This window comes from Acomys russatus, chromosome 30 (genome assembly GCF_903995435.1).
Source record: "Acomys russatus chromosome 30, mAcoRus1.1, whole genome shotgun sequence".
Taxonomy (NCBI): domain Eukaryota; kingdom Metazoa; phylum Chordata; class Mammalia; order Rodentia; family Muridae; genus Acomys; species Acomys russatus.
In genome coordinates, this window is record NC_067166.1 from 19,765,304 (window position 1) to 19,779,343 (window position 14,040).

Sequence of the window (14,040 nt, forward strand, 5' to 3'; positions counted from 1 at the left end):
GAGAAGGAACTCAGGGAGCACTGGTTTTACTTTTTCCCCCTTCTCCTTTTTAAAGATGCAGCAAGATGGCTGTCTGGCTTCTTGCCTTCTCATCATAACTGAGATGCTTCATATTGAAGCTCATGGCAAATGGCCCATTCTAGAAAGTTACAATCAAAAGTGAAGGAGAAAATGAAAAATAGAAGTAAGAAAATTCCCATAAAAAACTGAAAACAGACAAGATAATCAGTATTTATTAGGAAGCTGTGAGGCTACCAAGGCCAAATGCAGTTATATGTGCTTTTTAGAAAACCATCATAAAAAAAAGTTTCACATGAAAAAAATTAAAATATCTAAAAGCTCCAACATAAATTTCATAGTTCAGAAAACAACACGACTAACATGTAACTTCAAAATTCTAGGGAAAAAAAAAAAAAAGAAAACAAAGGAAAATACTTAAAACCTAAATGTGGTTTAAAAAAAAAAAAGGACTGAATAAACAAGCATGAGATTTCTGTACAGCAAAAATACTGGCTAAAAACACTACGATGCCAGTCTTTTAAAGAGGGGCTTGGTGGGGTAAAGGAATGGGGGAAAAAGGAGGGAGTGGCTCAAACCCAGAGAATGTACCCCTATGGACTATGAATTTTGGATGATCTGTGTCAAGATGCAAGTTCATCAGCTTAACCAATGTTCTAGTCTGGTGAGAGATTTTTGAGAAGGAAGCTTGGCATATGTAAGGGTAGGGAATATATAAGGACCATCTTTGTACCTTTCACCCAGTTTTGATCTTAAGCTAAAATTGCTTGAAATAATAAAGTCTATAACGAAGTCAATTTAAAAAAAATAAACAGTGAACTTACTCATTGGGTACAGAAGACGGCTTTGATTTTGTTAACTCTTCATCTAATTAAAAAAATTAAAGTATTATATGAAACTAATAATCTGAGAAAAAAATATTTTAATTAAAAGATCCTCTATATGCTTACATATTCCAAAGCTAACGATGTACAAATTTGGGATAAATATACATATATATATATATATATATATATATGTATATAAATTTCAACAGTTGTGGAAAAAAGTAAACACCCCTCTGCTAATTCTTAATTTCTTTCACTAGCTTTAAGAAAGAAAACACAGACTGTAACTTTAAAATTGAGAGCCAGGCAGTGGTGGCACAGGTCTCTAGTCCCAGCACTCAGGAGGAAGAGGCAGGTGAATCTCTGTGAGTCCAGGGCCAACCTGATCTACATAGCGAGTTCCAAGACTACATAGACTTTACCTCAAAAAATAAGTATGTAATAAGAAAAATTAGAAGAAATGTTTAAGTACTTGTGTGCATTCTACTTAAGAACTTTAATTGATGAGTCCGACAATTAGTTTTCAAGTTCTCTGAATACTACTAGCGACTATTATATAATCATTAGTAGTGATGAGCTGCTAAAGGAGAGCCTAATCTTTTCTGCTGATTTTGTGTTTGTGACGTCTTATGTCACGAGCAGCTGGCAAGTAAGAGCAGCAATGGGAAGAACGGTCCCGTCAGTGAATATGAACTCCCTCCACACCTTAAATGTTCTATATCCCCAATCAAGAGCTGATGACTGCAGTGATTCAAAATGGGCACTACAACGGGCTGGAGAGATGGCTCAGTGGTTAAGAGCACTGACTGTTCTTCCAAAGGACCCTAGTTCAATTCCCAGCACCCACATGGCAGCTCGCAACTGTCTATAACTCCAAAATCTGACACCCTCACACAGACATACATGCTGGCAAAACACCAATGCACATAAAATAAATATATATAATTATTCAAAATGGGCATTGCAGCACATCAGAGCAGCACCACACTGAAAGCTATGCCTGTTTGCCCTGACTTTCCCCTCACTTATTCTGGATGTTCCTTCCGGTTTGCTGCACTATCTTCCACTTTGCATTAATCCCACTTAACCTCATTCTCTCTACAACCTCTATCATCACATACTTCTTTTTAATGGTAAAATCCTTACTTTAATTTTGGGATTTATCATTAATTCAATGCCTGTTTTCATTTGTGCTAAAACTGTATTCAAGACTGATTGATTGATTGATTTTGCTTTGTTGTGTTTTATTTTACAAGACAGGGTTTCTCCATGTGTAGCGTTGGCTGTTCTGGACTCATTTTGTGAACAGGCCGGCCTCGAACTCTCAAGTGCTGGGATTACAGGGGTGTGCCACCATCGCCTACGGATTACTGTTTTATAAAACATTTTCATATCCCCCTCCTCCAAAGTGTTGGGGTTTGAACCCAAGGTGTATGTTAACAAGTGAGTTAGATTCCCAGTCCATTTTAATATTCCTTTTTGTATTTTTAATTTTCAAGGAGAAATTTCTCTATAACAGAGCCCTAGCTGTCCTGGAATTTGCTTTGAAGACTTTGTAGACCAGGCTGGCCTCTCAAAGATCCACCTATCTCTGCCTCCTGAGTGCTGGGATTAAAGGCATGAGTGATATTTTTATAGACATAAAATAACCAAATCGCTGGGCGTGGTGGCGCACGCCTTTAATCCCAGCACTCGGGAGGCAGAGGCCAGCCTGGGCTACAAAGCGAGTCCAGGACAGCCAAGGCTACACAGACAAATGCTGTCTCGAAAAATCAAAAACACAAAACAAAATAAAATAACCAATTCCTAAATCAAACTTACTAGATGAATTCCGATTCATCTGCACCTAAAACAGAAATGCAAAATTAAGTATTATTAAACAAATAGTTTTATTTGGTAACAAAATATTTGGTAAAATGTTACTAATAACATTTATGTTGACTTTACTATATCTACTTAATTGTAAATTGCATTTATGAAAATATATAAAAAAATTCAGTAGTTATAAATGAGCCTTTAAATATAAGCATAACTTCTATAGTGTAGTAATTGAATTCAGAAAGCAAAATACATGTACCTAAAATATTAAGACAGTATCTACAGCAAAATACTACAAAATGTATTAATAATATAAATTTAACATATTTCTGAAAATCAAGTTTGTGATTTATTTTAATTTGACTTTTAAAAGTCAATAGGAAAAATATAAAATCTGACACTTACTGGACTGTGTCTCTGGCAGTGCATGGAAAGAAAAAGAAAGACAATGTTCAGTACAAAATTGAATTCTTTAATTTGTCTCTTTCCTTCTAAATCCTACTTAAAACATACACATCTTAAAATACATGGTTATGAGGGATAATATGCAAGTTAACCAAATGGGCAACAAAACGAAACATATGCAAAGATGTCTTCCTTTTAAATCCAATGTTGACTATTAAAAATTTTTTTTTTACTATTTCCTGGGTATAAAGTTAATATACATTCATTAAAACACACAGACAAAACAGATGAGACACAAAGCTTTTAAAAATACTTATGACTTCAACTGCTCAGCAAGAGGTTCATAACAATACTTATCCATCCCTCTAAGCTTTTGTCTATGTGTATTTTTAATTAGCTATGCTATTACACAATAAAAAATTTCAGTGGTTCACAACTCTCCCCTTCACATATACAAATTTCTTTATAACTAAATACTCATCAATGTTAAAATAATCACGATGTGATAAAACCCCACTTCAGAAATCTTTGAGGCATATCCTTGAATATTTAATTATAGAACCTTCTTCCCCCAATCAAAAATCATTTCTTCCTCCAGTCCCCTGCTTGTGTTACTGGGCATCGAACCAAGGGCATCTTGCTTGCTTGGCAAATGGGCTACTCATGGTTTGATATCCAAGAACACAAGTGCACGTCTAAGAGAAAAATACCTCCAAAACAAATGTATTTACAGAATAATTAGAATGTGTAATTAGGGCCAGATGTGGCAGCACACTTTTAATCCAAGCAGTCAGAATTCTGTGAGTTCAAGGCCAGCCTGGTCTACGCAGCATAAACTAGGTCAGCCTGTCTCAAAAATGATGTATTAAAATTTTAATTAAAACATATTCAAAGTGGAGACACAACCCTCAAACTAGCTTCTGAAACTGACAGCATTGTGTATGTTTAACTCTAATGAAACTTTGATAAATTATAGTTCTTTAAAAAGGTTTGATAACTGAGCCACCAAGATAGGGTGCTCCTTAACCTGTCGAAAAGCCCCCAGGTGTGCACCATTCTCCAGGTTTCCAGTGTTCACAACCTGTACCGTATGAGCTCCGAGTTTCATATTAGCAACTGTCTTTGAGTCCCTTGTGCTCTGGTAAGCAATTCCTTCTCAGGAGTCTTGTAAGTAACTCCAATAAAGTTCATTGGCTCAACAAGTTAAAAAAATAAAATACATATACAAATTAGGTAACATAAACTGGTGAGAAAAATTAATAAGATAAAGAGCTTTTAGTTCATGATAATATTCTAAGACATGCCTTTCTCCTGTAATACTTCTGAATTCATCATATGACATTATCAGTGGATATATTACCTTACTATTTTTAATTTTATCATTATTGTGTGTGTATAATACACATGTGAAGAGCAGAAGACAACTTTTGAAAGTCAGTTTACTCCTCCACAGTGGTATCCAAGAATAGAACCTGGGCCAACATAGCTCTCAACAGCTGAGACAAATTACTGGCTACATTAGTCTTTTATTTCTTCCTCAAATGCAAATGTTACAGTGAAAGACAATATAAAAACGCAAAAAAGGAGGCTGGGCGCGGTGGTGCATGCCTTTAATCTCAGCACTTGGGAGGCAGAGACAGGTGGATTAATGTGAGTTCAAGGCCAGCCTGGTCTACAAAGCAAGTCTAGGACAGCTGAGGCTACACAGACAAACCCTGTCTCGGAAAACAAAAAACAAAAAATGCAAAAAATAGCTAGGAACGTCATTCAGTAATAGTTGTTGCATAGTGTAAGCAAAGGCCCAGCATTTACAGAGGGAAAAGGAACAAAGATTGAATTTAATCTTTACGTTGACTTTCATGACATACTTTTATATTAGACTTGAAAACGTAAGAGAAAAAACTTTGAAATTAGACAGGGAAACATTAACTCTGTCAGTTCATAATCTTTTGCCAGAGACAAACAGTATTGTTTACAGACTATAACAAATAATAAATGTTCTACATTTTTGTTTTCTCAAAAATATTTCCACCAGGTGGTGGTTGTACACCTTTAATTCCAGCACTAGGGAATGAATGAGGAGGCAGATCTCTGAATTCAAGACCAGCCTGGTCTACTGAGCAAGTTCAAAGACAACCAAGGTTACACAGAGAAACTCTACCTCAAAAAACCTTATTTGTTTTTGTAAAAGTTATAAACTGAACTAGAGAGATGGATCAAAAATTGTAAGCACTGGATGGTCTTCTAAAGGACCCAGATTCAGTTCCCAGCACCCTATGGCATGTGGTACCTGTTGAGATCTGCTTTGGCCTTTAGTGTAACTATAGCATTTTGTCTTTGTCTCCATCTTGACAATGAGGTGAAAATAAGTTCAAATTCTTAGTATCTGCCTGCCAAAAGTTATTAACACTGCTAACAACAAGTAAAAGGTCAGATTAACCTCATATTTTACCTGACTCAACGGCTTCATTACTCATGTTGTTATCTTTGCACTCTGGAAGACCCCTCATCACCACCTCTCTTACCTCACTTGGGACCAATCAGCTTAAAGGTCAGCTGGTAATACTCTGTCTAGGAAGCCAAAATGAACTAAAATGTAACACTGCCCTTCCTTGCCTTCTGCGTGGGGTTTCCCTATAAAAGCCCATCCTGAGAGCAGGTCAGCATCACAGTTCAGCCCCAAGTCTGGGCTGCATTCCTGATCACAATCAGTCTTGGAATGTGTGTTCAGCAAATCATCATATCTGACTGAGATCAGTGTCTGAGTGGTTTGTGCGGCTATTTTTGGACTAAAACTGTCTGTAACCTATCTAAAACTCCAGTTCCAAGGTGTCTGACTCCTGTTCTGCCTTCCTTAGGCACTTCATACCATGGTCCACAGATCTACATGAAGGCAAATATCCACATACCTAACAGCTCTGGTGAAAAATAAGATAAAATAACAAAAGAAAATAAAAAAGGGTGATTTAGCTCAGTGGTACAGCACTTGCCTAACAAGCACAAGTCCTCAATGGAGGAGGGCAGGGGACGACACAGATACACAAAATATCATTCACACAAATCCTTTTAAGAATCACAAAGTAAGATTTTTCCCAACAAGTATATTTAACTATTGCTCAATGATTTAGTTTTTATTTATTTATTATTCTTAAATTTAACTATGAATGGTATAATACCTCAGCAGGTAAAAAAAAAAAAAAAAAGTATCAGGCACACAAGCAAGCATTACAACTTAAGTTTGATTTCCAAAACCCATGTAAGGTAAAGTCTGACTCCACAAGGCTGTCCTGACTTCCACACATACCCTATGCCACATGTACATATTCCTTTCTTCACACATTGTACACAAGCACACATTAATAAAAAAGCATTATTTTTTAAAAAAATAGCCAGTTGTAGGTAGATAAGTAAAATAAAAGGGCTTTTATGTACAGGTCAAATTGGCTTACATTCAGATACTTACAGATACTGCTGGAGACAGTGTTATATTCCCTATGGATACTTTCAACTCATCCAAAGAAGCCATCGTGTGATGCAAGTTATTTGGGTGCACAGGCTTGATCTCTATCCGGTACTTCTTTGGTTCTTCTTCTTCAGAATCAGAGTCACTGGATGAGTAGAAGTGGTTCTCTTTGGTATGTGAGTATGAGTTAAAAAAAATTCAGTTTCTAACTTAACTTGAATAACTGGTTTTCGACACATGCATAAAAAGAAAGAGAGCCTTCTAAGAGTAAGATATATGGGCAGGAATAAAACTACTAGCTTTAATTAGTAAAACATGTAAAATGAAGAACAGTCATATTTTAGCTAATTAAAAACAGAAGAGGCGGGGTTGGTGAGATGGCTAAGCAGTTAAGAACTCTGGCTGTTCTTCCAGAGGTCCTGAGTTTAAATCTCAGCAACCACATGGTGGCTCCCGACCATCTATAAAGGAATCTGATGCCCTCTTCTGGCATGCAGATGTACAAACAGAGCACCCACACAGTAAATTAAGAAAATATAAGAGGCTTTAAGAAGGACATTATTTTTATAGCTATGCATATGCCAACACAATCCACTAAGAATACCCAGATCATAAAAGGATATCATTCTGATTTGCTTCTGGTTTAATACTATAACCTTCTTCATCTACATCAGGAATATTCTAGGGAAAAACAGTAAAGAATTACTTTAATGGCAACACAAATATACAAAGACACTAAAGATTAACAATCATAGCATAAAATATTACTGAGAGCCAGGTATGGTGGCACACACCTTTAATCCCAGCAACAGAAAGAAATACATTTATCATATCTACAACAACCTGGAGGAATCACCTGAGATTGTGAAAAGTGAAACAAGCCAATCTGAACTGTACTGCTTACTTTTTTTTTTTTTCTTTTCTTTTTTTAAGACATGGGGTTGGAGAAAACAGCTGGCAGCTAAGAGCATCTACTGCTCTTCCAGAAGACCCAAGCTGGGCTTCCAGCGCCCATGTCCAGTGGCTCACCACCAATCCCTAAGTCCCCCTCCAAGGGTGGGGTGGATGAAGGAATCAGATACTTTCTTCTGACCTCTGCAGACATCCGCACACACAAGGCAAACACAGACAGGTACACACAAATTTTAAAAAATAAGAATAAAAAGAACAACAAAATGAGCGAGCTACCTGTTTCCAAATGCTGTAACTATTTGAGGAACTCTAATACTAATATAAACATACAGATTACACTATGTATCTCCATACGTTCAGCCCATGGTTTCTATGTCAGGACTCTCACTAATGTACAGAAGATCATGTCAATAACAATAAGAACAGAAGAGACCATTCCAAACATTTTAAATTCAGTTGTAGCAGTGGTTTCTTTAAAAAACACACTGTAGTTAGGCATGGTGGCATACACCTTTAATCCCAGGTCTTGGGAGGCAGAGGTAGGCAGATCTCTGAGTTCAAGGCCAGCCTTGAGTGAGCTCCAAGACAGAGTTTTATAAAGAAACACTGTCTCAAAAAAAGAAAGAAAAAGAAAAAGAAAAAAACATCAAAAAATCATACTATATGCATTGCACAGACTTGTAATCCCACCACACCATTAGGGAAACTGAGGCAGAATTGTGAATTCAACCAACCAACCAAACTAATGCAATGTTTCGTAATCTCTACTTGGAGAAATGCCACCGCCCCTCCAGAGAAAACAATCTACACTCTCTTGAGCAACCTCCAAAAATTTAGTGCATCAAATTAGTTTTCAAAATGTGTATTTTTAAAAAGAAAAAGGAAATGAACAATATTTTATCTATAGAACAACTTACTGATGTTTTAAAAAAAACAGAAGAGCCAGGTGCAATGGTGCACTTAGAAGGCAGAGCCAGTGGATCTCTGTGACTCCGAGGCCAGCCTGTATTACAAAGTGAGTTTTGGGACACTCAGAGCTATTTATAGAGACTCTGCCTATTTATTTATTTGTTTATTTATTTATTTGTTCATTTATTTATTTTACACACAGGGCTTCTCCGTGTGTAGCCTTGCCTGTCCTGGACTCACTTTGTCGACCAGGCTGACCTCAAACTCAAGAGATCGCCTCTGCCTCCTGACTAATGAAACTAAAGGCATGTGCACTACTCTCTGGTGAGACCCTGTCTTAAATAAATAAAATAAACAGAAGATACGGTCATGAAAAGCTTGTGTGTAAATAACAATAACTGGCCATAAACAAAATGAAGCAACAAAAAAATCAGTCTCCTTTCCTGCTAATCACCATAATCATTCTGCCCAAAGTCACAATTCCTTTGTGACATATTTTGTTTTTGAGATAGAGATCACATTCTTTAACTCAGAAAGTTCTTTCCAATACGAACTAATTCTTTATAAGATAACGTGTGCTTCTTGTTTGGGGAGATATTGCCAAACTAAACAGAAAACAGAGCGCTCCAATTTATATTAATGGCCATGCAATGGTGTGCGTGCATCAACATCCCTGCCAAGGTGAGGACTGCTGTGTGTCTGCTTCGTTTTGCGTCTTCTCTGAATAGCACTCATTATGATTATTCACTACGTACATTTCTTTTGAAGAAACCTGTTTGTTTCAATCTTATACCCTTTCTTGCTAGCTAACTACTTGATTTCTAAACTGACTTGCATAAAAAAAAGTTCCTTTATTGATACCTTTTAAAATGTACTGCCAATATGGTGATAGAAAACTATGGTTTCTTTTTCTAACTTAACAAATTTTTAATTTCTTTTTCTTTTTGGTTTTTGAGACAGGGTCTCTCTGTGTAGCCTTGGCTGTACTGGACTCACTTTGTAGTCCAGGCTGGCCTCGAACTCAGGGATCCACCTGCCTCTGCCTCCCTGAGTGCTGGGATTACAGGCGTGCGACATGGCGCCTGGCTGAATTTTTCATTTTACAGTAAAATTTACTTATTTCTTCTTCCAAAAAATTAGACCATCATGTTCTCTTTAGCCCTTTCCTAAAGCCTGATAGTTATATGTAAAGTCTAAAATGAGATAACAATCATTGTATCATTTAGCTGAAAGAATTAAAAAGAGAATACATATATAGATAAAATATTTGAAATAATAAAAGGTTTAATTGAATACTGCAACCATCAAATGTTATAAATAATTTCAAAATAAATACACAATGAGAACTATAATAAATATCAAATACATCTACTAACTTTAATTAGTTAAGCTTCTCTGATAACTTTTCACTCTTAATTTTCATACACATTTTTTTAAGATTTGCTTACTGTTTTTATTTGTGTATATTTGTGTGTGCCTGCATGAATTTATGTGCATGATGTACTCAAAGATGCAGGAGGAAGTTTGAGGGTATGTGATCTCCTGGAACTAGAGTTACAGACTGTTGTGAGTTACCTGATGAGTAGGGGCTAAGAATCAGATACTGGTCTTTTGCAAGAGCAGTACCTGCTCTGAACCACTGAGCCAGCTCTCCAGCCTCAATTTTAAAATAAATGTATTAATAAACCACAACTTTCTTACTTGGAAGCTAAAATAGAAAACAAAAATACCAGCTTATCTAAGTAAGGCAGTGTTTTACAAAGTACTTTCACTTCTTAATTTTGTTACAATGCTAAATCATTTAAGATTAAAATGTCTCAAAGCAAAAAACAAAACAAAATAAACAAAAAACCCAGAGTATTCAAACTCCTACACTAACCAGGTGTGGTGGTGCATGCCTTTAATTCCAGCACTCGGGAAGCAGAGGCAGGTGGCTCTCTGTGAGTTCAAGGCCAGCCCGATCTACAAAGCGAGTCTAGGACAGCCAAGGCTACATAGAGAAACCCTGTCTCGAAACCCATCCCCCGCCCAAAAAAATCAAACTCCTACACTAATAAGCACAATCAGTATCCAATAAAAAATATATCTGTTTACACATTATCTAGAGCATCTGATAAATCTACTCTTACACTATACCCATTGGGAGTTCAATTTGTTATCTTCTTCAATTCTTCATAATCACATTTACCAAAAAAACAAAACAAAACAACAACAACAAAACAGTGACCATACCTTGTTGCTATAAATTCTAAAATGATGTCTTAAATGAAAACCAAATGCACAAAGAGAGAATGTCTTTTAGGCAGGGAGGTGGTGGCACAGGCCTTTAATCCCAGCACTCTGGAGACAGAGGCAGGGAGACCTGAGTTAGATCCTGTTCTACAGAGTGACTTCCAGAACAGCCAGGGCTACACAGAAAAAGTCTTGAAAAACAAAAAACAAGTAAACAAAACCTGAATTTAAAAAGGTCCTCCATTTTTAAAGGATGCAGATTTTTTTAAATCTCTCATTTCCAAAGAAAACTTTATTGACATGGTGCCACTCCAATTTTAAAAGTAAAATTATCCATTTCTCAAAGAGAGTGAGAAGTATTTAAATTTAGCAGAAAAGTATACTGCAATGTAAAACTGAGATGCATCTTTAAAATTATTTTAGTATCAAATTATTACACGGTTAGTATTTTTCTTTGAAGAATGATTTAAAAAATGATTTTTTTCTAACAAAAATATCTATTTTAAATAGTCTGTAATGATGCTAGTTGAAGTTGGCACATGCCTTTAATCCCATCCCTTGGGAAACAGAGGCAGGCAGATCTCTGTGAGTCTGAGGTCAGCCTGGTCTATAGAGCTAGTTCAAGGACAGCCAAGGATATACAAAGAAACCCTGTCCGTCTCAAAAGAAAACTTTAAAAAAGAAAGAAAGGCAGAGAAAATCTGTAATGAAAATAAAACTACTTACAAGTGAATCTGCATCAGGACATTCCCTGTTTAAAAAAAAAAAAAGAAGCGTCTTATGATTCAATTATTAGAACTATCTGCTAATTATATCACGTTTAGAATAACTATCTTGGTATTTAAATACAGCTTTTGTTTGAACTCTACAAAAATATTTCAGAAATCATGTCATGAAGATTAAAATAACATCAATTAATTTTAAAATTCAAAAGTGGACCATCTCATCTCAATAATAATTGTTAAAACATAGAGAGCTCACACATCCTCTGACGTGCTTGTAACTGTACTTCCTTTCTAGGAATGTATTCATTGGTGTGATCAACGAAGCTGTCTACAGGGCTTTCTAGCAGGGTTTACATTTTTGTACTTTAAAGGGGGAGTCATATAACAACTTGCAGGACTTGCTTCTGTTTTTTCTACATGCAGGTCCCAGGTACATCAGCTTTGTCTCTCATGCCTTCAAATTCTAATGTAATAAATCAGAAAAGTTAATGCTATGAAGTAAAACCAGAGAAATTGACAGATCTAGTCATTCAGAAAGGTTTTTTTCCTTCCAGTTTAAATATATACTTTGAATACTTTCAAAAGACAACGTTCTCTTTTCAAAATCAAATTCTTAATCACTTATAAATAATAAAAAGAATTCGAGCAATATTTAAAATACTTACACAGATTCGGCATCCTTTTCCTTTTTAATTATTCCAGGCAAAGCAAAAGTCTTTCTTTTCCTTGGTTTTATGCCTTTAATATAAATGTACAGTAATAGAAATGTAACTACTCTTTATAAAAATATAAAACATAAAAACTCAAATTTTTTTAAGTGTCCAACAAACTTTGGATGAAAGAAATAAAAGCTTCGTCGAGAGTAGTGATTCACACCTGTAGTCCTAACACTATACAAAAAAAAAAACCATGATACATGACAAAACCGTTCTCCCCAAAAAAAGGCCTAACAAATTAATAAATGAGTGAGCAAATGATCAAACAACAATAAAGAATATCAATTAGTAAAGCCTACAACTTAAATCAATCACAGTTTATTAACACATGTTAATACAATATGGTTCATTAAAAAAACTATAGACTATTCACTTAATGAAATTCTCTTTTCTTCTTTTTAACTTCAGGTAAAATGAGCATATGAAGACATTAAAACCTGAAAAAACTACATAATTCATTATATGCATTTTTAGAATTATTATCTTGGGATATAGCTGTGGCTCACTAGTAGAATAAACGTTAGGACCTGGGTTCAGTATCCAAAATCATTAAACCTGTGCATTTTCAACAGTGTTAGCATCAATGGATAGCAGTCCCTGTTTATTTGCCCAACAAGCAGAAGACACTAGTTCTCACATGAGTCAGTATATTGGTCAGCTTACCTTCAACTGCACTAGCAGGGTCACACTCTTCAAATTCAATAAGGCCTGGGTTGGAGAAGAAAAACTGTTTTTAACTTTTTTAATTTAACTGGAAATATTTAATTTTTTTTATTTATTAATACTGTATGTGTCTACATGGTATGTTGAGTGCAGGCATATGTGTACCATAGTACACATGTGAAATCCAGGACTTCTTTCTTTCCATTCTGCTGAGGCAGGTTTCGTATATCTGCTGTACTTTGCACTCCAGGCTGGCTTGAGAGCAGACTGATGAATGCCACTGCATAAGCCTTTATTTTATTTTATTTTTGGTTCTTGGTTTTTTGAGACAGGGTTTCTCTGTGTAGCCTTGGCTGTCCTGGACTTGCTTTGTAGATCAGGCTGGCCTCGAACTCACAGCGATCCGCCTGTCTCTGCCTCCTGAGTGCTGGGATTAAAGGTGTGCACCACCATGCCCGGTGCACAAGGTTTCTTACACGGATTTCAAGAACAGAACTTGGGTTGTCAGGCTTGAGCTGTAAGTGTTTCTAGCTGTTGAGCTATCTCGCCCGCCTAACAAGACACCTTTTAAAGCCATGCCATGATATGTGACAGTGCTCACAGTAACAAAGTGTTTTGCTGTTACTGTACAGATGTGTGTGAGGAGCAAGAGACTTGGCAGGCACATGCAGTGGACACATACAGCCTTCAGGAATTGCTTCTTCCACCTGGGTTCCAGGATCAAACTCAGGCATAGCAATGTTTCTACCTGCTGAGCCATCTCACTGGATCTAATAATTTTTAAAAAACACCTGCATGTGTGGACATGAATCACATGCATGTCTGGTGACTGAGGAAACCAGAAGATGGTGGCCTAGAATTGGAGTTACAGACAGTTGTGAAGTGCCATGAGTGCTGGAAACCAAATAGAGGGCATCTGAAAGAGCAGCAAGTGCTTTTAACTGCTGATCCTTCTCTCTCATCCCCTCAGTAATGATTCTTAACTAAATAAGCCTAACTGAAAAAGCAAAGGGAAGCAAAACCCAAGGGCTGGAAAGACGGTTCATCAAGTGAAGAGCTTTGCCACCTGAGTTTGCCCGTGGAGCCTATGACAGATGGAAACAACTGATTTCTAAGTTCTTCTCTGACCTCCACAAGTACACCATGGGGTGCGTGGCCCCCTGGCCCCCTCACACATACATGAACATAAATTAAAATTTTAAAACCGAGACTACTCAAATAATACCTCAATAACTTATTGGAAACTTCTACTATGTTATACCACAGATCAGACATAGTTTCTGCTTTCAAGGACCTTGTAGCACAGTTAGTGGGAAAACTCAGTAGTAAGATGCAGGTGCTGACTCCTTAGC

At 36.4% G+C, this 14,040-nt stretch overlaps 1 protein-coding gene across 1 annotated transcript in view; it reads right to left on the reverse strand.

The window, feature by feature from the left end:
• Positions 1 to 14,040, reverse strand: part of Fcho2 (FCH and mu domain containing endocytic adaptor 2) — a 95,265-nt gene that overhangs the window by 32,088 nt on the left and 49,137 nt on the right. The window contains exons 9-16 of the mRNA XM_051172471.1: positions 12,689 to 12,733; positions 11,975 to 12,047; positions 11,311 to 11,335; positions 7,155 to 7,212; positions 6,532 to 6,707; positions 3,069 to 3,080; positions 2,667 to 2,691; positions 843 to 885 (exon numbers count right to left, since the gene is read on the reverse strand). Of these exons, the coding sequence (XP_051028428.1) occupies positions 843 to 885; positions 2,667 to 2,691; positions 3,069 to 3,080; positions 6,532 to 6,707; positions 7,155 to 7,212; positions 11,311 to 11,335; positions 11,975 to 12,047; positions 12,689 to 12,733 (457 nt within the window). The remainder of the gene's footprint in view (positions 1 to 842; positions 886 to 2,666; positions 2,692 to 3,068; positions 3,081 to 6,531; positions 6,708 to 7,154; positions 7,213 to 11,310; positions 11,336 to 11,974; positions 12,048 to 12,688; positions 12,734 to 14,040) is intronic.